The 25296-nt window shown below is 43.5% G+C and overlaps 1 protein-coding gene across 2 annotated transcripts in view; it reads left to right on the forward strand.

Annotated features, from left to right (window-relative positions):
* The first annotated feature begins 2983 nt into the window (after positions 1-2983).
* Positions 2984-25296, forward strand: part of MYOF (myoferlin) — a 680400-nt gene continuing 658087 nt past the window's right edge. For both annotated transcript variants that reach the window (XM_078643399.1, XM_078643401.1), the window contains exon 1: positions 2984-3205. In XM_078643399.1, coding sequence (XP_078499525.1) covers positions 3118-3205 — 88 coding nt within the window. In that variant the 5' untranslated portion in view covers positions 2984-3117. The remainder of the gene's footprint in view (positions 3206-25296) is intronic.

A 25296-nucleotide genomic window follows, 5' to 3' on the forward strand; every position in this document is an offset into this window, starting at 1 on the left:
TGGCGTTGCGCGTGTGAGTGGCGTTGCGCATGTGAGTGGCGTTGCGTGTGTGAGTGGCGTTGCGCGTGTGAGTGGCGTTGCGCGTGTGAGTGGCGTTGCGCGTGTGAGTGGCGTTGCGCGTGTGAGTGGCGTTGCGCATGTGAGTGGCGTTGCGCGCGTGAGTGGCGTTGCGCGCATGAGTGGCGTTGCGAGCGTGAGTGGCGTTGCACGTGTGAGTGGTGTTGCGCGTGTGAGTGGCGTTGCGCGTGTGAGTGGCGTTGCGCGTGTGAGTGGCGTTGCGCGTGTGAGTGGCGTTGCGTGTGTGAGTGGCGTTGCGTGGGTGAGTGGTGTTGCGTGGGTGAGTGGCGTTGCATGTGTGAGTGGCGTTGCGTGGATGAGTGGCGTTGCGTGGATGAGTGGGGTTGCGTGGGTGAGTGGTGTTGCGTGGGTGAGTGGTGTTGCGTGGGTGAGTGGCGTTGCGTGGCGTTGCGTGGGTGAGTGGCGTTGCGTGGATGAGTGGCGTTGCGTGGATGAGTGGCGTTGCGTGGATGAGTGGGGTTGCTTAGATGAGTGGTGTTGCGTGGATGAGTGGGGTTGCGTGGATGAGTGGGGTTGCGTGTGTGAGTGGTGTTGCTTGGGTGAGTGGCGTTGCGTGGGTGAGTGTGGTGTTGCGTGGATGATAGTGGGCTTGCGTGGGTGTGAGTGGCGTTGCGTGTCTGTAAGTGTTGCTGTGTGGGTGAAAGTGGCACAGAGCCTTTGATGTGGCCTGGCGCAGGAGAAATGCTGCTGCTGCTAATTAAATACAAGAGCGGCCGGGAAGCGGCCAGGAAACACAAGTACGGCCGGCCACATAATTAGGGGAGGAGAAGCTGCACAGCACACGCTGGGAGAAGCCCTTTGATGTGCTGTGCGGCCGCGATGCGCGCTCTGCGCTGGGGGAGGGCCATTAGCCTGAACTCGCGGCAAGATCAAACGAAGGGTGGGAGGGACATTGAGGAACAGTAACAGATGGCCATGAAAGTGTATGGGCCAAAAGCGCGTGCCTGTACGTGCACTCGAAGAAAACGCCACGAAAAAAAGCGGTGGTTTGACAATCAGTTCGAGCACTTGAATTCTCGGCCATTTCCCATTCCTTCGGAATGGTAAAGGACGAGACCTAATAAACAGTGGTGCGACTGGTGGAGAGGCCGTGAGTGGAGAGCGGGGGGAGGGTTGGAATACTGTAACCTGATGCTGCTTCTGCCACCTCACTCCTCAGAGCTCCTTTGCTTCCTGGTCCCAGCAGCCCCTGAGACAGCATCAGAGACTCCGTGTACAATCGCCATGCTGCTCCCGTGCTGCATAAGCGCAGCGTGTGGATTGGCCTGAGCGGCTTGTTTAACGCTCGCTCAGGCACAGGGAGTCTGTGCTGTTTCTCCAACTCGGCTGTGCAACACAGCTGGGTTGGAGAAACGGAACTATGCATGTCTGTTTGGCCAGCCTAAGACGTGCACAGTTTGCAATGCACGTCACTCTGCCGCTCTTCCATTGACCAGCCCGTCCCCACTCATGCTGGCTCAGCCAGCAGCTGAAAAATAAAACAATATCGTTTTATTTTTCCGCTGCTGGCTGAGCCGGTGGAACAAGACTCCTCCGCCATTGTGGAGGAGCTGCTGCTGAGCCTCACTATTGTACATCACCAGCTGTCTCTGTATCACTTTTCTCACACCTGCCTGGCACTCTCTTTCTGTCTCTCTTAGCTACCTCTTTCTCCACACTTGACTGTCTCTTTCTCACCTGTCTGCATTATCACCTATTGCTCTAGTCTAACCTGTCTCACTTTCTTTCACATCTGTCTCTCTCATATCTGTCACCTCTCTCTGTCTCTTTAATCCCTCTTTCAGTCCCTCTCACGCCCGCGCACACACACACACACCTGTGGAGTCACAAAGTGTCTTTGTCACTCAACCGCTCACCCATCTCTATGTAGTTTTCACAACAACCTGCTCGTCTTTATGATTTTTTTCTCCTGTGGTTTTCCACCTTTATACCCCCCCCCCCCCCCCCCGTACTTCTTGCTCCCTTCACATGCTCAGAGGCATCTGAAGACACAGAGACGCCTTTTTACGTGGTCCTGCTCCACTTGCAACAATAAATAATCATTCTGCAAGCTTGGTACTTTCTTTAGGGCCAGGGGTTGCAAGCACAGTGCTAGGGGCAGGCCAGGGGTCGCAGCACGTGTAAGGCGAACTGAAACAATGTAACAGCATCTATAGCGCCCAAACAAGGTGACTGAGACAGTGTTGCACTGGCGCTAGCGGTGCAAGATGTACTGCAACCGCATTACAACATTCCAAGGTGCACAGAAACAGTGTAACTGCCTTTAAAAAGCTACATTGAAATAGCTTGAAACCGCGTAACAGCAGCTACACGACCCACGGTATAAAAAAAACACCAACAACTGTAAGCACCTGGGCACGGTCATTCTGTAACAGCCTCTGCGTCTCCTGAATATAGTAACGATGTGGAACAAGTGCGACCCTCGCCAGCTTCACAAAAACATTCTCTGTAGTGTTAGGGAGATGTGTCTTCCTGGATAGGAGTAGTGTAGATTTGTGAAGTTGTGTTGGCACGTGCCGGAATTGCTGTAATCTTTTAGTTGCGCCTGCCAGGGCCCCGGTTGCTGCAGTGTTGAGGAGAGGTGTCACCCTGGGTAGGAGTTGTGTAGAGTTGTGAAGTTGTGTTGGCACGTGCCGGAATTGCTGTAATCTTTTAGTTGCGCCTGCCAGGGCCCCGGTTGCTGCAGTGCTGAGGAGAGGTGTCACCCTGGGTAGGAGTTGTGTAGAGTTGTGAAGTTGCTGCAGTCTTCCGTCTAGCCTGCCAGGCCCCGGGTGCTGCGGGCGGAGGGGTGCCCCACAGGCCGGGGCCTGTCTCCCCACTCTGTGCGCCGGGACTGCAGGTATGCGAGAGTTTATAGAGAGCGGAGGGAAGGGCGTGGGCCGCTCCTGAGAGGACCTCCCCCTGACTCCCGGCGCCTCCTCCCCTGTCTTCGCAGCTGGGGTAGGTCTGAGCAGAGCATCGGAGAGCCCGCAGGAGACTCCGAGCCCGCTCCTTTCATCCCTCCCGCACCCCGGCGCAGCGCCCCGCTCCTCCGGCACCATGCTCAAGGTCATCGTGGAAAGCGCCAGCAACATCCCCAAGACCAAGCTGGGGAAGCCGGACCCCGTCACCAGCATCGTCTTCAAAGGTAAGGGCTTCCCCTCCCTCCCGCATCCGGTTATCTCTATCACCTCTGGCCAGGACTCCCGGCTCCTTCCCGGCGCAGGCACCGTACGCGCGGTGTGCTCCTCTGCAGCAGCCCTGCTGCTACCTGTTAGACACACTGTCGCCTAGACAGCCCTAAGCTATGGTTACAGAGATGAAAAACGACTTCGATGTTCCAAGCTGTGTTTGTTTCGCGACTTCACTCCATACAAGTGTCTCCATTTCTTTAAATGAACACCACATAAAGTAAACTATTCTCGGAATTAAAGCCAGATGCTGGCAGATTTTTTCTTTCTTTCCAGGCTGCCTGCAGCTGTCGAGTTCTGGATTGTCTCGAGCAGAGGCTCATTGAGGGGGCTTTCGCTCAAGATTTTTGACTATTGTGTTAATGTTTAAGTAGCTAAATGGCTAATGGAAACTATGTGCATGAATTGGACCCCGAACACAGATCATGGGTTGTCTCGTGCCGGACGCAAACCCCCTCCCCCCTTATTCCTGTCATTTTCCCATCAAATCTTGTTACTTCCAGTGCATTTGCCGTTGATAATCGTAGGACTACAAGTACCACAATGCAAATTGGCGGGCGAAACACATCACACCTGACGTGGGATCCTTTGAGTGACCCATAAAGTACTTCCGGTTGGATGGAATAGAGGGAAGGAATGTGGTCTCGTGTTATGCGGGTCACCTGAGTGAACTCTAAAGCCACGAGCTGCTGCTTCAAAACAGTCCTTTGTAAGGTAAATGTGTATGTTGTGAGTTTCCCATCCGGCTCCCCCATCTCCCTTCTAACTAATTTGGAATAGTCGAATGCAATAATTGGGGGGTTCTTGTGTGGCCGAGCACCCCTTGCCCTGTGAAACGTTCAGTCAGCTCTGGCTTTTAGCCAACGCTTTTTTTCTTGATTTCAGCTGTCCCCCCGGCCTACAATGCTTAAAGTGAAGGTAAAGGGGTGACGAGTTTCCATTCACGCATGTTATGGCCGCATTAGCACCTGTGGGCCACACCTAGGCCACTAAGGCGCTCGATGAAACCCTCACCTGGCAAGTCAAAGGCGCGGCTTGCCTCTCTCACACTTAACCTTCTCTTCCTCCACCTCCCACCCAAAAAAACAAACAAAAAAACGACTCTACTTGGTCTAACTAGTGAAGCGCGTCAGTTTGCTTCAAGTATTACGATTAGGCTGGGACATAACGCAGTTCCTTGCAATGTAGCCCCCTCCCAATTCAATGTGCTGCAACTCAATTCAGGGCCAATTAATATCCGTGAGCTATATAGAGCCTTAAGTGGGCCGGGTGCGGTCGCTGCACCGGCAGTTCTAAGACCCTGGGCCGAGACAGGCAGCCCCTATGCTCTCCATGTGTGCCCTCGCTTTCAAAGTGAAAACAAGATATTAACTCTGCGGCAGCACCGCCCTTTACCGACTTGCCTTTGATGTTACTTCAAAGATACTCTTTCTTGTACTTCACGGTTTCATTTCAGAATTGACGGATTGTCAATATTATATACAACCTATTCATTGATGTTGCTTGCTTATCTTATGCAACTGTCAACCACTGACCGGTCCTGACTTTCCTTAGTGCTGTATATCTGGATGCAATAGCAGAAAGAGGGAGTGTCTGCGTCCACTATTCTAAACACAGATTTCAACATTTCAATTTTAAGCGACCTACTTACATAGAGAGAATTTGAGAGAATACGGTGGTCTTGCCATTCACAGGGTGCGTGTCACCCCTCCCACCCCCCAGAATTACGAATGATGCTACCAAGGGTTCTCTTTTTAGTGGGGGGCAACGCCCGGTTTACTAAATGTTATATTGTCTAAAGACCAAGATGGGCCCGGCCTCGTGCACAGACTGTTTCACTATCCCTGTGGATGTCGATATATCTAATCCCTGCACAGTATTGAGTAGAGGAGTAAACCGAGACTAGCCAAGTTACACCATTACTAAAACTACACCCATTTTGAAAACCAAATTCTCAAATGCGGGGCCTGCCCATGCCGGTAAATTTGGCCTTTTCCAGGTTGTTGGGACTAAGGTGGTTTTGTATTCGCGTCTGACTTCGCGTTGGCCGCCAGATGGCGTTATTGCTGTTCCGTCTTTGTCCTCTCGCCGCTAAACCACAACGCGCCCGAGGGGCAGTGGAGAGGAAGTCCTCTCTACCCCATATTGGTCCTTCTGGGGAGAGAGAAACATTTGCTGCTTTAGGCTACCAGCTGTGAGGGACTGCTACACAGAACATTGTACACCCAGTATGCCAACGTTTTCGGTGGTAAATGTGATTCGTCCTATATTATTATTTTCCGACAAGCTACACAAATCTTATGAGTAAAGAAGGCGGTTGCTTAAATAATCCATACAAAAGGCTTTACGATCTCCAGTTACAGCTTGCAATGCCTGCTGCATAGCTTTGTACTGAATCACAGGCCCGCTGCATGTGCAGACCCATCCTTCTAGATAAACACACTTTCGAGCTGGGATCTCTATTTATAATGTGCCTTTCTCGCACTCAGCTGGCCAGAATTGCTGCGCAAACAGCCTTTCATTGTCAGAGTAAACTTTGAGGAAAATTACACTCCACCAATAGGAATATTATACTGATACCAGCGAATAAAATGAAACTGGCTAATGTCGCTGAGCTGTTCCACTGCGCCATTCCCTATTTCTTTTTTTTAAATTACTTTTACTCATGCTTAGATTGGAATTTCTGAAACCGGAGCATGACTTCAGCACTTCACTTCCTTCCAGAGATGATTTTTTTTTCCATCAGCCCACACTCCTGCGCCTCGCGATTGTGACTCCAGCAGGAAATGGGAGACAGAAAAAAAAGCAGCTTTTTAACTTGGTTGAAACAATGAAAATGTACTTCGGAGTTCCTTTATTTTAGTTCGTAGCCGCGGGCGCGCTTTGCATGAACCGTATAATTACGCTCAGGTGGCGGTTGAAAGCATGTTCCTCTAAAAATAAAACTGCTTACCTGGTGATTGGTTACCTTACTTCCTGTTTGCACGTGACTGGATAGGTAATCCTGGTAGTGGGATTTTTAAACTGCCCCCTATGGTATCTGAACTTGCAATCAAATATGATGGCTAGGGTTTAGTAAACTATACATTTACGGAACGCTTTATTTGTATCCTGTCTTGACCGTGTAACGCCCCCCCCCCCCTCCCAATTCCGCTGGAGTGTCCAGTACTCTGGGGGTTCGGACAGAGGCGCAACTAGAGCCACATTTCGGGGGGGGGATAAGAAAAAATTTCGGGGGGCTAAGAAAAAAATTCCGGGGGGAGTGAACCTTTAATCAGTAGGCAGAGTGGAGCTGCAGGGCCTCCAACAAGGGCTGAAACAACAGCAAGGCCTAATTAACATTCAAATGGTCTTTTAAAGACCAACGTTCAGGTGTGGCTGTGTGTGTGCCTGGGATCTCTCTCATCCTGGGCTGCCACACACGACCCGGGGGGGGGGGGCTGAAGCCCGGTAATGATTTCCAGTGGTTAGCAGTTTTTAGATGTTGTATGATCAGGGCTTTAAGCGGGCCGGGTCTGAGCACCAGCAGTTTTTTAAAGGGGGCCTTAAAACGGGTCTCTATCGGTCTCTGTTTTGTGCCCTGCCACAGGTGGTTCTGCAGTGACAGCAGGCACATCCATGTGCGCTGCTCACACTTCTCACTTGTGGAGAAGTTACGGCATGACGTCCTGCCCAGTGCGTGAAATGGAAAAATTGAAGCGCGGGTACTCTGTAGCAGAGTACCTGCTTGTTTCTAAGAAGTGCTGGTACACTCCAATTAAAAGTATTACGTCATTCTTGAGAAGTGCCAGTACTCTCCCTCTCAAAATAAAGTAGTACCCAAATCCTATTTTTGCTGTGGCAGGCCTAGCTCTCCTATGAAGAAAAACAGAGTACAAATCTTAATGCTGAATCTCGGGAATGGCGCTTACTAGAAAAATACGTAAGCTATTATTTTTAATAGTTATAAAAATACAATTTAATAGGGGTTAGATTTTTAATAAATATTAAAGAAAAGTAACTCTTAAAAAGTTATCTTTTCCCGGCCTGGAATACCTGAAGGCCAATTTCTACTTGCACTCAAATATCTCACATCAACTGATTAGTGTCCGAATAGGTGTGAAAAGGCATGAAATGCCTCCCAGGAGTCTGGCCTGAATAGGCAGATATGACTCGCCGAACACTGGCAGATATGACTCGCCTAACACTGCCAGAATATGCAAGGTGAGGCCTGTTAACATCCTTCTTGACATTAGTGTCAAATCCTACTTGAATATCAAATCTTGCTTGACCGGTCAGCTGGGTTTGCATATTATATTTTGGGTTGTACATAAAAGGCAGTGAATAGGATGGTAAGACTATTCTTGTGTATTCACAGTCTGGTTGCTGATGAACTCTGTTTTGTTCTACTTGACTTTGTCTCCGAGTTTATTGTGGGTACAGAGGCTTTCCCAAGCTGGATTTTAGTGTTAGATGTGGTAGGACACTAAGATTACCATTGTACGTTTCCCACACATCGCCAGCCCTCGGAACCCAAGTTTAGTGTGGCCGAAGACTTTCGCCGTCTTGAAAATGACCAAAGGGGATAAGGTTGGCCCCAGAAACTTTTACCCCAATGGTTGGGGCATACCTTAGTCACCCTCCCCACTAGCTAGTGGCAGGCATAAATGTGGAATCTCAAGGCATCCACTTCAGAACCCTCCTGGACCTGCAGAAAAACAGAAGTGGACTGGGCCTGCAGTCTATGATTTGAGGAGAATCCTGAAGTACTGGACCTGCTACCTCTTGTTCGAGGACAAAAAAGAGGACTTCAAGGGTCATAAGGCTGACCTACTGGTCAAGCTACAGGGATTCAACAAGCTACAAGAGGACTTTTCTGCAACTGTCCAGTGGTAATTGGACCTGGACTGGACCTTGCTATTTGCTTCTACCTAACACCTTGTGAATCTCCAAGTCCTTCCCCTGGGGGTCTTTAGAAATGTACTCCTGTGGTGGATTGGAACTTGAAGGGCTAAGTTGGAACCTAAAATCCGTGATCAGGACACAACTTTTTGGAGTATCAGACCTGTGCTCCATCCCATCCAGTTTTACATTTTGCCTATATCCCAGTCTACTATGAACATTGGCCATCCTTGTCATTTTATTCTTCCTGGTACTATTTCTTCTCATAGCTCATGTTCCCATTTTTGGATTTTTTCATTTTCGCGTCCCTTAGATTAAGCTTCACTCAATTTTTTTAAAATTCAGGCTGGGACATTTGTTTTACATTTTGACATTACTGTTTTGGTACTGCATACATAATTTACCCCAAATTTAAGCCTGTCTGCTCTCTGCCATAACTACCAGGGGATTGAGCTCAGGTTAATTTAGTGATTCAGAGCATTAATTCTGACCAGGGTTGTGATTATTACTTGAGGTGGATAATTACCCCCTCAAATAATAACCTAATTGCTTACAGTATGTAACATTTTTCTCAGCTTATCACTTCTTTTTTTCCATTGTACTTACTTACAACCGCGTTGTGGCTCTTGATTGCTTAGATCATTAGAACTAACTTCCTAGCATTTGCAATAACAAATTCTGCTTCAATTATCTGTTCCAGTGTATTTCCATTTTCCTTGTTATTAATTTTTCTGTCACATATGCTGGCCTGGTGCATTTTGTTAATTGGAACGTAGCTGGATTATCTTCTGTGCTGAGTCTGCTCGATTGGTTGTCCTGTGAGAAACTTCAACATTGTTTTTGTTTCAAGAAACATGGGCCATATCATATTATGTATGTGAGGGTGGGGGGGGTTTCCCGTTATTGCTTGCCCGCTTCCCCATCAACCTCTGGGCATGTTTTAAACCTGGGTTCAGGTAGCTTTTAAATCCTCAGTCAGTGTTTTTAAGACCCCCCCCTCTCAGGCAGTCAACAATTTCTCTTTTTCTTGGGAAAATGGTTTTCAGTTCAAATTGTTTAATTTCTACAGTGATTATTTTCACTACTCAACATATATAATTTTATATGCTTTTTAATATGGTGGACACCTTGCCTTTTGCCTCTTGTTGACTGCCCCTCACCTGCAAGCATGTGAATTTGGATGGTGATTTCAATGCTAAGATTGACTCTTAATCTTGCTTATCTTTTCTCTCTGCATGATAAGGGTTCTTTTTCCTTCTCTGCCAATTTACTCAGAGCATTTTTGTATGGCCTTGATATTGAACATGACCTTGTTAATGTACACAAGTTATTTACTTGTGATCATGTGAGTAGTCTAACATCTACAATTCTTTTATTATAGTTTACATTTTTGTATATAAGGGTCTGATGAACTTTGTTCCTGATTTATTCTGTACAGGTGAGCTATTGATAGCGACCATAACACCCGTCTTGTTTCCATTTGTTTGCCTAGCCACAAAATTATCCACATCTTTGATCAGTCATTAAACTGTTAAGGATTATGGGTTGAGAATCAGCTATGAGTCATTGATCATACAATCCTTTTAACAATTTTGTTGGGTTCTAATGTTTAACTTTAGTCTTGTTTAGGTCACATTTCTGTTTCTTTTAAGCTCCCTAGTCCTGTTATTTAAAAGTTGCTAACCAGGTCTGTCAGTTCTACTCGGCAGCCTACACATTAATGGTTTAACTCAGATTGTTCTGCGGCCAATAGGCGCTTTGGCCTGCTCTTTCTAGATGCACTATATGTAAAGTTGAAATCGGTTCCTGCAGAGCAGTTAGGTCTGCCCTAAAATGAAGCAGGGCTGTCATTAGGTCAGAGATCCTTGGGCACAGCTGGAACCTACTACCAAATTGAAAGATGTTTCACTTTTTTGGAAAGTGGTTAACCCCCCTTCTTTGCTGAAGGATCTGGAATAGAGGGATACTCAGTTTAAGCTTGTGTATGATCACATTGGCTGCTACAGTTCCTTATTTTCTCTTTTGACCTTCAACCTTAGCACTCACTCGAACTGTGATTATGAGAATGCAAAAGCTGCATTCCACAACATCTATCTAGTAAAGCCGCTAGATAAGATGGCGATCCCATGGAGCTGTTAACTAAATCTAACCTATAGCCCTGCCCCCCTCCTTCCTCCTTTGAGCAACCTCTTAAACTCTTACTCGTTTGAGATTACCGTGCTATTGGACCAATTCAATTACCTTTTGATCCCAAGTTGACGATTTACAAAATGAAGTGTGTTCCCATTTTGTGCTATGGTGCTGGTGTTTGGATTTACTCTTCCAGTGCCAAACTACAACCAGAAGTGTAGTGTTTCTGCCACATGTTACTGGATCTGCCTCTTAAAATCTAGAATTTTTATTGCCATATGGAGCCTGGTCTGCCATATTTTGAGGATCTAAGCTTTCTGGTTCCTTTATTATTGCAGCTTTACATTTGGTCTAACCCTGAAGCCTATCCTAACAGGATCATTACTATTGGTTTGTCTTAGCTTCCCTGATGCACCCGGAATGCTTTGGCTGAAATTTATTGAATCTTCTTACAGCAACCGCCGCACATAGTCTCTGCTTTCTAACCCTGAGAACATTAGGTTAGATAAAAACAGGGCTAGGCAGCACTTACCTAAATTCTATATGATCTCGAGGCTTATGAGCTTACCAAGCTATCAATTTATTTGAATATTTTGTTACAGCACTCCTTCTGCCTGGAGTTCTACTGACCAGCTGTAATTCACCCATGGGAGAGCATTCGCCTTTGTCGATTCTGGTTGGAATCAATTTGCATACAATCAACAAGAGAGAAAGGGCTCATAAGGCCACTCTTATACCCCTTATGGATCCTGCATATAAATCAACAAAAGAGTGACTATAAAAGTAAGAGGGTTAGTCAGTTACTATAATTGCAGGGAAGGATCCTGTAGACTATGACCATTCACACAGTTTGGTGTTGCATGCACACAGTAAAGAAAAAGAGCCCTCAGGCACCAACAAGACAGTTAGTTGCCATTTGTCTTCATTGGGTTCTTTTCTTTAGAAGATAGTGATTTGAAGAATTAAAAGAAGTGTGGACTACTCCCCGGAAAAGATTAATTTATTAAGGGGGTATCTCTAACTTCATTAAAATCAAGTGAAAAGTCGGACGGATTGGTGATTGTTAGTTTGAACTACCCAGTCCTAAACATAAAAAATCTTGGACCAAGATTTTTTATGTTTAGGACTGGGTAGTTCAAACTAACATAATCACCAATCCGTCCGACTTTTCACTTGATTTTAATGAAGTTAGAGATACCCCCTTAATAAATTAATCTTTTCCGGGGAGTAGTCCACACTTCTTTTAATTCTTCAAATCACTATCTTCTAAAGAAAAGAACCCAATGAAGACAAATGGCAACCAGCTGTCTTGTTGGTGCCTGAGGGCTCTTTTTCTTTACTTTGTGCATGCAACACCAAACTGTGTGAATGGTCATAGTCTACAGGATCCTTCCCTGCAATGATAGTAACTGACTAACCCTCTTACTTTTATAGTCACTCTTTTGTTGATTTATATGGAATCAATTTGCGGCATGCTTTCTGTCCCTAAGGACACCTACAGCTCTGATTACATCGGTTGTCATCCTTGTGATGAGGCATAACCACAGTCATTTTTGCAATTTATCTTTTTTTGTTAACGGTATAAATCTTTTTCCTTTAGATTTTTTATCTTCTTGCTTAAAGTTATACTTTTAAAAGTTCTGCCCAATATAGTACTTGGGGAAGAACTTTTGATTGAAAGGCACACATCAAAGGTACTGTTGAGTTTCCATCAACGTCTTTATTAAATTTAAGCAAGCCTCCAATGGACATTAGAGCCCACAGTGTGGATTGCTCAAAATGCATAGCCAGTATCACAGATTTGTGAAAACTCATCCACAGATACGTATAATTCTCATCCTCCTAACCTTTAGTCTCATCTACAAACTAGGAGAACATACTGCATTTAGAATGAGTTATTTTTGTTTTGTCTAGGTTTAGATTACTACATCATCCTCGTATAATAAACACAGAACATGAATGCCGTCCACCGTCAAAAAAAGGTTGTTTCCATTAAGGAACTTGAAAGGTTGGACAGGTGCAGAGTTATTGTTCACTGAGAAATTGTGAACCTACAAGCTTTGCAGCCTCAGCTGCTCCTTCATCGAAGCCGAGTGTCCCAATGAAGGAGCAGTCGAGACAGCAAATTTGCAGGACACTGAAACTAAGCTAGTGAGGGATAAAGTACATAAGTGCATGCAAAAAAGATGAACTTCAAAGAAAATGATGAGTTTACCTAAAATGCAGTGGAGCTTCCCATACCAGAGAAATGTGGATTTTGGTGTGGCAGTGGTATTTTACGTTAAGGGTAGTCCAGTATTTTGTCACATCAGTGGTGCTTTACGTTATGGCCAAGCGTATTCTGGCATGCCGGGGTTGCTTAACAGCGTGAGCCGTGTCTCTTGGATACTCAACAAGTCCTTTGTACAATGAACTACCTTCTAGCATAAGATGAGCAACCATGCTTTTTTTCAACATCAGCAACAGTACTTCTGGCAAGCTGTCATTGTTAGCATTACATTATTAGTGTCACACTTTTTTCAAAGGCTCTTTAAGTGGCACAAGAACAGTCTGTGCCAGATATTACATGCTGTAACAAAGTCGAAATCTAGTGATATTTGTCTTGGCATTGGATTCTGAATGGACATTTTCCCAGTAGGGCTTACGGGATAACACAGGTACAGCATCTTTTTGACACAAATGTTTGCTTGCTTTGCATACTTTCTTTACATCTGGCCCACTTTTTAATATGGACGTATGCAAATTTATGCTTTGGAAAAATATTGCTCCTTAGGTACTGTGATGCATTATTAAGTATTGCAGTATTTTATTAGTTGCACTTTATAACTGCTTGCAATTTAAATGGATATGTTATGCACCATTTGGCCCTTTTTTTGTTTTGTTTTGTCAATCCTCTTCATTTCAATACATTTTTGTTCTTCATATAAACCAACAAAATGCGCAACTCATCTATACTACTAGTTCATTTCATGATAAAACTAGTCTAGTAAATTGGCATGTTCTATACTTGGGTCAAGATACATGAAGTGCAAAACTTGTCACTAAGGTGCTTTCAGAGTATAAACCCAGGGAATAAAACGCAATAGCAATTCAATTTATGTCTGAGAGGATGATCTACAATTGTAACTACCCACAAAGTGGGTTCATAAAACGATCAACTCTTAGTGCCAAACTGGTGCGCAATATGCAATGAATGGACAGTAATTCAAATGATCTTTCCAAGAGTATCTGCCGTATTTATTAATGTTATGAGTGTAATTAAAATGTGAAAGCGTGAAGACCTTTGAGTAAGGTGCCAAATGACAGCTTGTTTTATATTCAAAGGAGTAATATACGAAAAAAGTTATCTTAAGTGGAATCATCTGCTCTTTGTACAAAATTGGCAAATGATGTCCGGTTATATCAATTGCTTGGTTGGTATTACTAAAAGCTCATCTATTAATACAAGAAGATTATAACACTGATCAGGCTTGATAAACATGCAAAAACCTGTATGAAAGATGACCATTAATAATTCATATTCTATTTTATAGTGCTAATGTGATTTCCCCCAAAGTGGCTTCATTGATTTGTCAACTCTTTGTGCTAAACTGGGGTACGGTTGGCAGTGGTAATGGTTGCTTTGCTGATCTTGCTAACTCCCTGTCTCCACAGTTCATGAATTTTGTAAATCTGGTCACCACTTAAGGCCGATCGCATTGCATGCAGAAAAAAATGATGACATAGCGACAAGTGCGATGCCAAACCTACTAAAGAAAAGCCTTGACTGTGTCCTGGGCTCATAGATCAGAGAGGGGCTGGTCATACCAAATGGGCAGAGTTTCCTGTTGGGTCTTGCAGAGCGGGCATTCCTGTGGAGATGAAAGTTGAGCCTATTTCGTCCAAAAAGACAAGGATGGGAAAAATCCAAAATGTACATGCTTTAATCTTGTTTTGTAACACACTTGGTAATTGTCATCTAGATATTTCTCTGGGCAGAGAGCCCTCCATGCATGGCTCTTTTTCCTGAAAGTTAATTTATCTGCTCTTAAATCAAACGAATGGGGGTGTTCGCTTTCTGTGGACATCCTCCCCTTAAAACTGTTGGACAACGTTCAGGAAGATCATCCAAGGGTTCATTAAGTTGATTGAATTAGTAGACTCTGGATTCGTGTCTTTCCAAATGTAATATTCGAATGAAGGCCTGTGAATGGATCTCCATTTAAACCTTATTTTTAAAGGGCGCAGTTTTCAAAGCCAATTTGCATCCAGATCTGAGCCTGCGCTGTTATGCAGTAATTCGAACAGAAGTCTATATATTTTACATCGTGATGCGTTTAAGAAAGATCCAGATCTATCGGGACATAACTCCGCTCCGTATGTAGATGTAGGAAATAACTAATTCCCACACTTAGAGTGTCAAAATAAAGGCTAGTTGTTTCTGGTTCTTCACATCAAAGCAAAACATAATGAGAATACTCTTAGTATGAGAGAATTCCAAGGTTGTTGATGGCCCCCGTGAGCTTGAAACCAACATTTATATTCTTATTTTATTTAGTTTCTCCCTCGCACCTCCCCCCCCCCCCCCCCCCACCCCTCAAGTTGCCTATTGTCTAAATAGCCTGTATCCGTTTTGTGGACTTTCCTCCAAAAAATAAGTTTTTGTTTTGCCTAGATTATCGGTCATTGGATTTACTTTACAGAAGGACGTGAGCACATTTTAATAAAGGCAATTATCCACCAAGCACTCGTCCTCAAATATAGTCTCTAGGGTCTCAATGTTCAAAATTCATTTATTCCAAATAATTCTTCATCAGATTTCTTCATCCAATATACGACAAATACCAGCCAACACGTGTTTCGTCTGATCAGTATATGATATACAGACTTCTTCAGGGCTGTAATTAATACAGTAACCAAAAATTACAAGAAATACTAAATACTGGGCTCAGTATTCACAATACAATTCACCATAAAATTCACCGAATTCGTGCAAAAAGAGAAAGTAAATCTAAGAAGTGCCCGTCACCAAGAGTAAAGCTTGAAAGCCCAAAGTGTATCTATCATACTCAAGTACCCAAGTATGAGTACATTTATTTGAAATCATATATTTATCAATCACCTGCAATACCAGTTAGGACCCAGTCACCAACCACACCAGCAGGTTGGTCATCGTGCTAGTAATAATAATATTAAATCATCAGTAACTCACCATTACACTTAATGCTAATGGTTGTGATTCGTAATCCTCGTGGTAAAAAACAAATTCTTCAATCCAAAACAATCGTAGTAATAGTCTGTAAATAAAACTAGTATCTCTTAATATACAATTCGTTCGTATAGTCACGCACATGTGTCAAACTGAGGCTTAAATACACTTCACTATCTTCCTGCTCAATTGCTGTGTCCTCCAAATTGGCCAGCATATAGCATAAGTATTGGCTAGTGATATGTATCACTCTCCCACAAACTTCTCTGTACTCAAAATTTATACAGTCTATGATTAATTAATAAACATTTACATCAATCACCATTAAATACCTTAATGTGTAAGTTGAATCGCCTTCCAATAATTTGATTCGTCTCAGAGTTATAAAGTCAGCGTGGTCTAAATCAGACCCTCGTAAATATTCCACAATCTCTCGTTGTCCACGTATCTATAGACCGAGATCAGTATATTACATTTATTAGTATACATTCTTGTGTCAATAGCGTCGTATATGCTGCGTTTACCAAACTCTAAATATCTGTATTATTATCAGTGATCAGTAAGTACCTCAGTCTTTAGGTAAATTTTCAGTCCAATATGATTCCTGGTATACTCCGTTTCTAGTCAGCAGTAAGACACTCTCAAAAGTAATCCAAAGTTATCGCTATCCTCATAACAGTGGGCTGTAGACAGATAAAAGTATTACATTAACAAGCGCCCTTCTATCAAATAAGCTTCTTGCGCCCAGCATCCGTATTGTTATTCAGCTCACCGCATATCTGCTCCACACTCCTCTGTAGACGGTCGCGTTTGACTCGCGCGCCATCTTAGAGTGACCGTAAATAGTCTAATCCGCGGGCGCCATCTTAGAGTGGTGTATGTATGAGTATGCGCACAATCCTACAAAGTATTCCCAGTCCTTACTATAATATACATCCCATCTAACCACATTCAGTGCCTTAACGTTAGATCTAATAATATCCGCCGCGTAATTAATCATAAGTCAACCTTGAAGCTATCGCGTTATGCACGCGTGCCATCTTTGTGTAGTAGTCTCGAACCACATACGCAGGCGCCATCTCGGAGTAGTAGTTTACTAGTATGTTATCATAGTACTTTAGAGTGTTAACAATTCTAGGATTGGGTAGCTACTAGTTCACGTTGCCAGTTAGTCCCATAGATTCATAACTAATTATAAACCATTGTTACACCGTTACGTAAAAAGGGAGAGAATAAGTACTAATAATTTCCAGCGCAACACCGTGCGCTATTTACATTCATTACTGTTAACAACCCATCGCTATGACTATCTCAAGTCATATGTATGATATTAATAATATCTACTCAAGTACACTAACCTATAGCGTTACTTCAGAAAGTAGTATTCGATATTTCACAGATGATCATAGTAAAGTCCAAACGACCCACATCTGGCAGTGTGTATCAGTTAAGATGTAGTTCCTGTAGGTGGGCGGTAAATAAAATCTGAACTTTTAACTATAACAATACAGGTGAACATTATATTAATATGTTTATCAACTGTGATACTACTTTTGTTGTTTATGTTATAGTTTGTTCTTGTAATCAGATTTATGTTGGTAGCACCATCAGGAGACTGAAAGATAGGATGGTTGAGCATTTCCGAGCACTAAAAACCGGGGATACCCGCTATCCAATAGCATCTCACATTGTTAGGAATTTCCATGAAAAAGAGAAACATGTTTTTAAATATCATGGAATTGATTACATTAAATCTGATGCTAGAGGTGGGAATAGGCAGTTACAGCTGAGACGTAGAGAAGTTATGTGGCTATTGAAACTTAAAGCAGTTGAACGTGGTTTGAACATCGACCATGAATTTGAATACTATCTAGGACAACGGTGAATCATTGAGTTTGAGTAGAGTGTATGGCTTTACTCTGATAGAGCTTTAAAGATGTATATATGAATTGACAGTACCTTGTACTCTGTAGTGTTTAAAGGATGTACAGATGAACAGATTGTACTATGTATGTTACTGTAATTCTTACCCTGTCTTCCTTTCATATTCTTCCTGACTCCTGGGTGTACGGAAATTCTGCTAAACTAGAGCAGAATGCTAATACCATTGGGACCCTTTTAACTGATACACACTGCCAGATGTGGGTCGTTTGGACTTTACTATGATCATCTGTGAAATATCGAATACTACTTTCTGAAGTAACGCTATAGGTTAGTGTACTTGAGTAGATATTATTAATATCATACATATGACTTGAGATAGTCATAGCGATGGGTTGTTAACAGTAATGAATGTAAATAGCGCACGGTGTTGCGCTGGAAATTATTAGTACTTATTCTCTCCCTTTTTACGTAACGGTGTAACAATGGTTTATAATTAGTTATGAATCTATGGGACTAACTGGCAACGTGAACTAGTAGCTACCCAATCCTAGAATTGTTAACACTCTAAAGTACTATGATAACATACTAGTAAACTACTACTCCGAGATGGCGCCTGCGTATGTGGTTCGAGACTACTACACAAAGATGGCACGCGTGCATAACGCGATAGCTTCAAGGTTGACTTATGATTAATTACGCGGCGGATATTATTAGATCTAACATTAAGGCACTGAATGTGGTTAGATGGGATGTATATTATAGTAAGGACTGGGAATACTTTGTAGGATTGTGCGCATACTCATACATACACCACTCTAAGATGGCGCCCGCGGATTAGACTATTTACGGTCACTCTAAGATGGCGCGCGAGTCAAACGCGACCGTCTACAGAGGAGTGTGGAGCAGATATGCGGTGAGCTGAATAACAATACGGATGCTGGGCGCAAGAAGCTTATTTGATAGAAGGGCGCTTGTTAATGTAATACTTTTATCTGTCTACAGCCCACTGTTATGAGGATAGCGATAACTTTGGATTACTTTTGAGAGTGTCTTACTGCTGACTAGAAACGGAGTATACCAGGAATCATATTGGACTGAAAATTTACCTAAAGACTGAGGTACTTACTGATCACTGATAATAATACAGATATTTAGAGTTTGGTAAACGCAGCATATACGACGCTATTGACACAAGAATGTATACTAATAAATGTAATATACTGATCTCGGTCTATAGATACGTGGACAACGAGAGATTGTGGAATATTTACGAGGGTCTGATTTAGACCACGCTGACTTTATAACTCTGAGACGAATCAAATTATTGGAAGGCGATTCAACTTACACATTAAGGTATTTAATGGTGATTGATGTAAATGTTTATTAATTAATCATAGACTGTATAAATTTTGAGTACAGAGAAGTTTGTGGGAGAGTGATACATATCACTAGCCAATACTTATGCTATATGCTGGCCAATTTGGAGGACACAGCAATTGAGCAGGAAGATAGTGAATTGTATTTAAGCCTCAGTTTGACACATGTGCGTGACTATACGAACGAATTGTATATTAAGAGATACTAGTTTTATTTACAGACTATTACTACGATTGTTTTGGATTGAAGAATTTGTTTTTTACCACGAGGATTACGAATCACAACCATTAGCATTAAGTGTAATGGTGAGTTACTGATGATTTAATATTATTATTACTAGCACGATGACCAACCTGCTGGTGTGGTTGGTGACTGGGTCCTAACTGGTATTGCAGGTGATTGATAAATATATGATTTCAAATAAATGTACTCATACTTGGGTACTTGAGTATGATAGATACACTTTGGGCTTTCAAGCTTTACTCTTGGTGACGGGCACTTCTTAGATTTACTTTCTCTTTTTGCACGAATTCGGTGAATTTTATGGTGAATTGTATTGTGAATACTGAGCCCAGTATTTAGTATTTCTTGTAATTTTTGGTTACTGTATTAATTACAGCCCTGAAGAAGTCTGTATATCATATACTGATCAGACGAAACACGTGTTGGCTGGTATTTGTCGTATATTGGATGAAGAAATCTGATGAAGAATTATTTGGAATAAATGAATTTTGAACATTGAGACCCTAGAGACTATATTTGAGGACGAGTGCTTGGTGGATAATTGCCTTCGTTCAGTCATTTATGACATTTACCGAGTAGTGGTAACCTACTCGTTCCACTTTGAGCACCAATTGGACTTGTAACTGTATTTACTTGCTTATACATGCTGTGCGCTTCATAATAACTGTTACCATCATATTTCGACACATTTTAATAAATTCCGAAGGCTGATACTGGTGAGATTTAATAGAAGTACGTCAACGGCAAATTGCAGTGTGGTGATATCCACCTAGAGTTGATCACCAGCATGAGAATTGACTGTCAAGTAGAGTGCTCAGATCCGCAATGTATAAATTGAGGAGAAGCCGAACAATGACACAACAGTTGTTTAGGCGCTCTATGTGTTTAATTTGTGGGAGAGAATTTTGTTTTGTGCCTAATTTCACCTTTTTTATACATATTTTATTAGCTATTTTTGATGTAACTTTATCAGTGGTGTAACAAAATTTGAGCCCCCCCACCCCCTGCAAGATATAAGGAGAGCACCCGCTACAGATCTCTCAGACCTGAGTACTGTGCTGAGGGGGCCCCCTGTAGCTCTAGCGGGGGCCTGTGTTACGCCCCTGAACTTTACAAGTACAAGCAGTCGAGACATATAGATAAGGTTGTGCTTAATTTCACCTTGACCCTAGTAACTCTATATAGTAGCTGGGTTGCATGTATAAGGTGTGGCAGAATGTGGCAGTTGTCCATTTTTTTCCCCCAGAGGAGATTTGTATTAACGTGGTTGAAAGCCATGTTAAAATCTACAAAGCAGGCTTAAAGAAGTCTCTTTTTGTATGGACTGCTCGATCATCAAAGAAAGAGCAACCAAGTTGTCGGTGGTACCTACTGTGGCTTGAAAGCTTGTTTGATTAAATGTTATCAGCTTAAGACTCAGTTTCCAAATCTCTAGATCTTGTAACTAAAGGTTAGCATAAAAATTTAGACTCCACATCAAGTAGAGGCCTGTAGCTACTGCGGCATGAGCTTGGGCCTGGTTTATAAGGAGGCTGCAGTGTCGAACTGTGACAAGAGGCTGGGACAGATATCTTGCCTCTGCAGTTTGAGAAAAGGCAAACAAGATTGACGCCATGTTTCCAGATCCTGCTTGATTAAATGAGCTAGTAAGCCATTCAGTCCAAGAGCGCTACCTGCTCTGTTTCATTATACATGCCTTAATTTGTTCTGTGGTGTGTTCATAGAACCAGGTGATAGTGTGAAGGCTATGGAAGGCACCATTATTGCGTTAAGAGGCCTCATGTAGACTGCTAACATGGTTTATCCATGCATCATGTGGTATGTTATTGTTGATCATCTGAATTGGATCTCTTTTCATTCTGTTGATTATTATCCAGAATTTTCTTTTTCTTTTGTTTCTACGGGCAACAAAGAGCTCAATCAATTCGCAGTTATTCTGGCTCTTTTTAGCCTCCAGATAGCTTTCTTTGTAGTCTTTCCGGAATGGGTTCTTCTGCAGTTGGGTAGCCTCACCTGCGCTATTGTGTATGTAGATTAGAGATGTGCGGTCTGTTCTGCTCGAACGAATGATGAAATACAGCAGTCCAGGAATAATGTTTGGTAAACCAACTTGAAAACATGGTTCTTCATCTCCTCATTGTCAGGAGTCGCAGATTTTAGCTTCTTTAGTAGGAATGTTTGGTACCGTGATTACTTGGTCCATTTTATGGTCATTGGTTCTGTTAGGCGTCTGGGAAGCTTATAAAGGATTTTGCTACTACTATTCATTTTATATTCGATTTTCAGGAATCTTGTTTCTAGCATTCTTGTGGATTTTACATGCGTTCTTTTCAGGCTGGGGTAGTAAAACCCTGATTAATGAGATCATGGATACTCTTCAAAGATCTGCTTAAGGTTCCACCTTAGTAATTTCTTCAGATAGCTTCCCTATTCAGTATAAGTGGGTGTCCCTTGCATTTTGGTGACAAGATCTGTCAATTTCAGAGCCCTACGCTTGCCTTTTAGGATTGCTTGGGGTGTTAGAGTGCCAGCCTTGAAAAACCTGGGAAGGTGGTTCCATTAATTGCCAGTTGCATGCCTTGGAGGTCTAATGGGGTCTCATGATTAACAGCATCAAATGCCTGAAGACCCAGCAACACCAGAAGACAGGCAGACTTCACCTTTGTTCATGTAGAGCTTAATTCACTACCATCCGGGTGCCCGATTCTGCACTGCATTTTGGCTTAGGACCATATTGACATGTGTTGTATGTAAATATTGTTTTTTAGCTGGTTGGCTACTAAAATGCTCATTAAATTTTCCAATGAATGGCAATTTAGAAATTGGCCATGGGTTCAAAAGTTTTTCAGAGTTCAGACTGGTTTCTTTAAAAAATTGAGTATTTTCCCATATCTAGTAATAAAGGAAATACTCCCTGATTCAGAGCTGCATCAATGTATCTGAATGTTTAAGATCAGAAAGAGTGGCTCATTCTTTTGCCTGTTTTGCCACCAGAGGTTTTCTACATGTGAGGTTAGTTTGGATGAGTCTTCAGGATGAGGTGGGGAAATGTCTGATTCCTCTATGTAGGCCACGTTTGGAAACTGTTTCAGCGGCTAATCTGGGGTTTGCCCATTGGAATATTTGTATTCAGCTCTGAAGTTTGACAGGTAGCTTGAGAATGCTGTAAGGCGTTTGATGGGAGCAGGATGGCACAGTATGCCACCAGTTCGGTTTTGTGTATAAAAACGAAACGGAAAAAACAAACTTTGTAGCAAGTACGTACCAGTGAACTCGATCTGAAAGCCCCTAGCCCAAAGAAATTCAAATAGTGAAGATCAAGTTGTTCTCCAGCATTACACCATCTTAAAGACAGGCTCGGTTTCTTCACTAGAGGTCGTGCACAGTGGAACTCCTAGGCAGAGGCATAGCTTCATGGCGGTGTTTGGGGTGTACGCCCCCGAATGTATTTTCTAATAAATAGTTAGGTACAGGTGCTTTCAGTTGGGCATAGTGAGGAATCTCTTGGATTTTCCCAGAAATGTTTGCTAAAAACGCACACACACTTTCTCCCTTTCTTTGGGCCCTATTTATCAAGGCCCTATTTGCATCGCTTCTGCACCACACCATATGGGGCATGTGCGATGCAACCCCAAAATGCGATATATCAAACCACGCAAGGCCACTTTGCGTGCCGCTGAGTGGCTTGATGAATCTGGAGTAACGCAATGCCAATTGCTGCATTGCGTTACTCTGCCCAAGGGAGGCATTCCTTGGTCGTTCCATGGGCGTTGTGTGACTGTTCCCATGCAACTCCCATAGTGTTTGAGCCATTCCCAGATTTACCATTACTGGTAGGCCAGGGAATACGCCAAAATGCTATGTTATGTTATGTTTAGGTCTCTTCTATAGCGCACGCCTACCCAGAGGGGTGTCCCGGCGCTTTGGCAAAGAGAACTGCAGCGGAGAACACAACACAACTGCTCGCGAAGGCCGGCAGGAGAAATCATACTGAGAAGAGCCAGGTTTTCAGCTCCTTTCTAAAAGAGAGGAGACTGTTAGACTTTCTTAAGAAAACCGGTAGTTCATTCCAGCAGCGCGGAACCAAGTAGTGGAAGGAACGCTCTCCGATCCGGGCAAGTTTAATAGGAGGAACCTCGGCCTTAGCCAACAAGGCGGACCGCAAAGTCCTCCTCTGGACATAAAAAGCCAAGCGCTTCCCCAGATACTTAGGGCCAATCGAATGGAGGGCCTTGAAAGCCAGGGTCAGAACCTTGAAGGTGATTCTTTGAGCAATGGGCAACCAATGCAGTCTCTTTAAGAGTTCCGAGGCTCTTGCCCTGCGTGGAAGACCGAAAATGGCTCTTGCAGCCGAGTTCTGGACAATCTGCAAGCGGGCCAACAGATATTTAGGCAGCCCAAGATACAGGGCATTCGCGTAATCAAGTCGCGAGCCTATTAGATTGCACAATGATTTTTTTGTGTTGCAAAGACAGCAAAGGGAGAAACTTCCGAAGCATTTCCCCGTCAGACCGATGATTTGAGGTCCGAAAGAAAGGCCGTCATCACACTGCACACCAAGGTTTTTGGCTTTCACCGAAGGCACATCAGGCGGAAACATGTCCTGCGGCCACCAGGTCTTCCAACTAGGATCCGGCGGACATCCGAAAAAGAGCAACTCCGACTTATCGGAGTTGCACTTCAGACTGTTCTGCCGAAACCAGTCGAAGACCGCACCCAGGCATACCCTGATCAGACCACCATCAAACGCCTCTCCCTTCTTAGAAGTAAAAAGGAGCTGGGTGTCATCAGCATAGGATATGATCCGGGCACCAAAGGATTCCGCAACCGCCGCCAGAGGGGCCACATAGATATTGAAGAGGGTGGGGCTCAGGATAGAACCCTGAGGAACCCCCACCTCTAGCGGCGGCATTTCCGCGGAAAACGGTGGTGCCCAGACCACTTGTCGACGGCCGGTCAGGAAGGATTGAAACTATGCCTTCCCAGAGGACGCGTAACAAAGAGAAATCTTTATTTCTCCTTGTTACTACCGATTTCTATGTGTGCTTAATTCTGCAGCACACATAGATAAAAGAAAATGCCTCCGGAAATTGTTTTTGTGCACAAAAAAACAATCCAGCCTGCAACGCAGGCACCCTTGCACCCTGGTGCAAGAGTGCCTGCGCTAGCGCTAGGCAACCCTTTGTGTGCCATATTGTGATAAATACGGCACATTTCTGCCCTTTCCCTGGAACGCAGCGTGGTGATTTCCTGAGCTGCTTTACATCTAGATAATAGCCCTTTGTTTTTAAAGTCCTCAAAAATGTTATTTTACACCCTGCTTGTCTTCTAATGTTGAACATTATATGCCAGTGTGATTAGTTGAAAAATCTAACCCCCCCCACAAAAAATCTTACTGACCAAGCTATGGCCCTGACACCAGCTGTGCATAGGCACGCACCCTGCTGGAGGCCTTACTCATGGAAGGGGTGGGTTTCCTTCCATGTTTTTTTTTTTTTTTAAGAGTTTTATATAGCGCGAAGTAGACCCAAACCGAATCGGGTATCAGAGCGCTTTACATAGCACCAGTTACGTTACATGAGGACACGCATTCATTTTTAGGCACCGGGAAATTAAGTGATTTGCCCAGAATCACAGGAGGTTTTGGCGTCGTTACCGAGACTCGAACCCAGTTTCCGAGGTCGAGCGCCCTAGCCGTTAGGCCAACTCCTGTGGTGTTCACATAAGCCAACAGAGTAAGAGAAGGCAGGGAAGCTGAGCATACGGTGGGCTGAGGAGCGATCTTGCGCTGTGCACCTAGAGCTACTAGAAGAACTAGTGGTTTCTATCATATCCTAGCAGACGGAGTGGATTGTTGGCACAGAGAAACTAAGCAAATTAGTTCCTGCTGTTTTGTACACTACTTTGAGCCAAAGGCTTTATGTTGGATCACAGAGCTGGCAGAAAGGTCCACAGACGGAGCATTGTGGCAAGGAAAGAGATGCCTATGGTCAAGACAATTTGGCAAGTGATGGACCACAGCACATAGTGGCAGATAGCAGCCTAAAGCCAAGGAAGCAAGGCTGGGCATTGCGTGCATGAGGAGGTGCACTGCCTCTCTACCTTTTTAAATCCACATTCTGTGACCGCCTTATGCTGACGAGTATGGTCGTGATGCAAGCCTTGTTAATCCCGATAAATATTCCAGACCAGAACCTGGAGTGTTTCTTCTACATGTCCCACAGATGACTACTGAGTTTGCTGTCTGGCAATTTTGTAGTTATTTTTTTTAAACATTGGGACTTTAAAATTTGATTGACCTATTTGTATAACCACTTATTTTTTTCACCAAATGGCTATGCCAAT

The sequence above is a fragment of the Lissotriton helveticus genome, chromosome 5_1 (genome assembly GCF_964261635.1).
Source record: "Lissotriton helveticus chromosome 5_1, aLisHel1.1, whole genome shotgun sequence".
Taxonomy (NCBI): domain Eukaryota; kingdom Metazoa; phylum Chordata; class Amphibia; order Caudata; family Salamandridae; genus Lissotriton; species Lissotriton helveticus.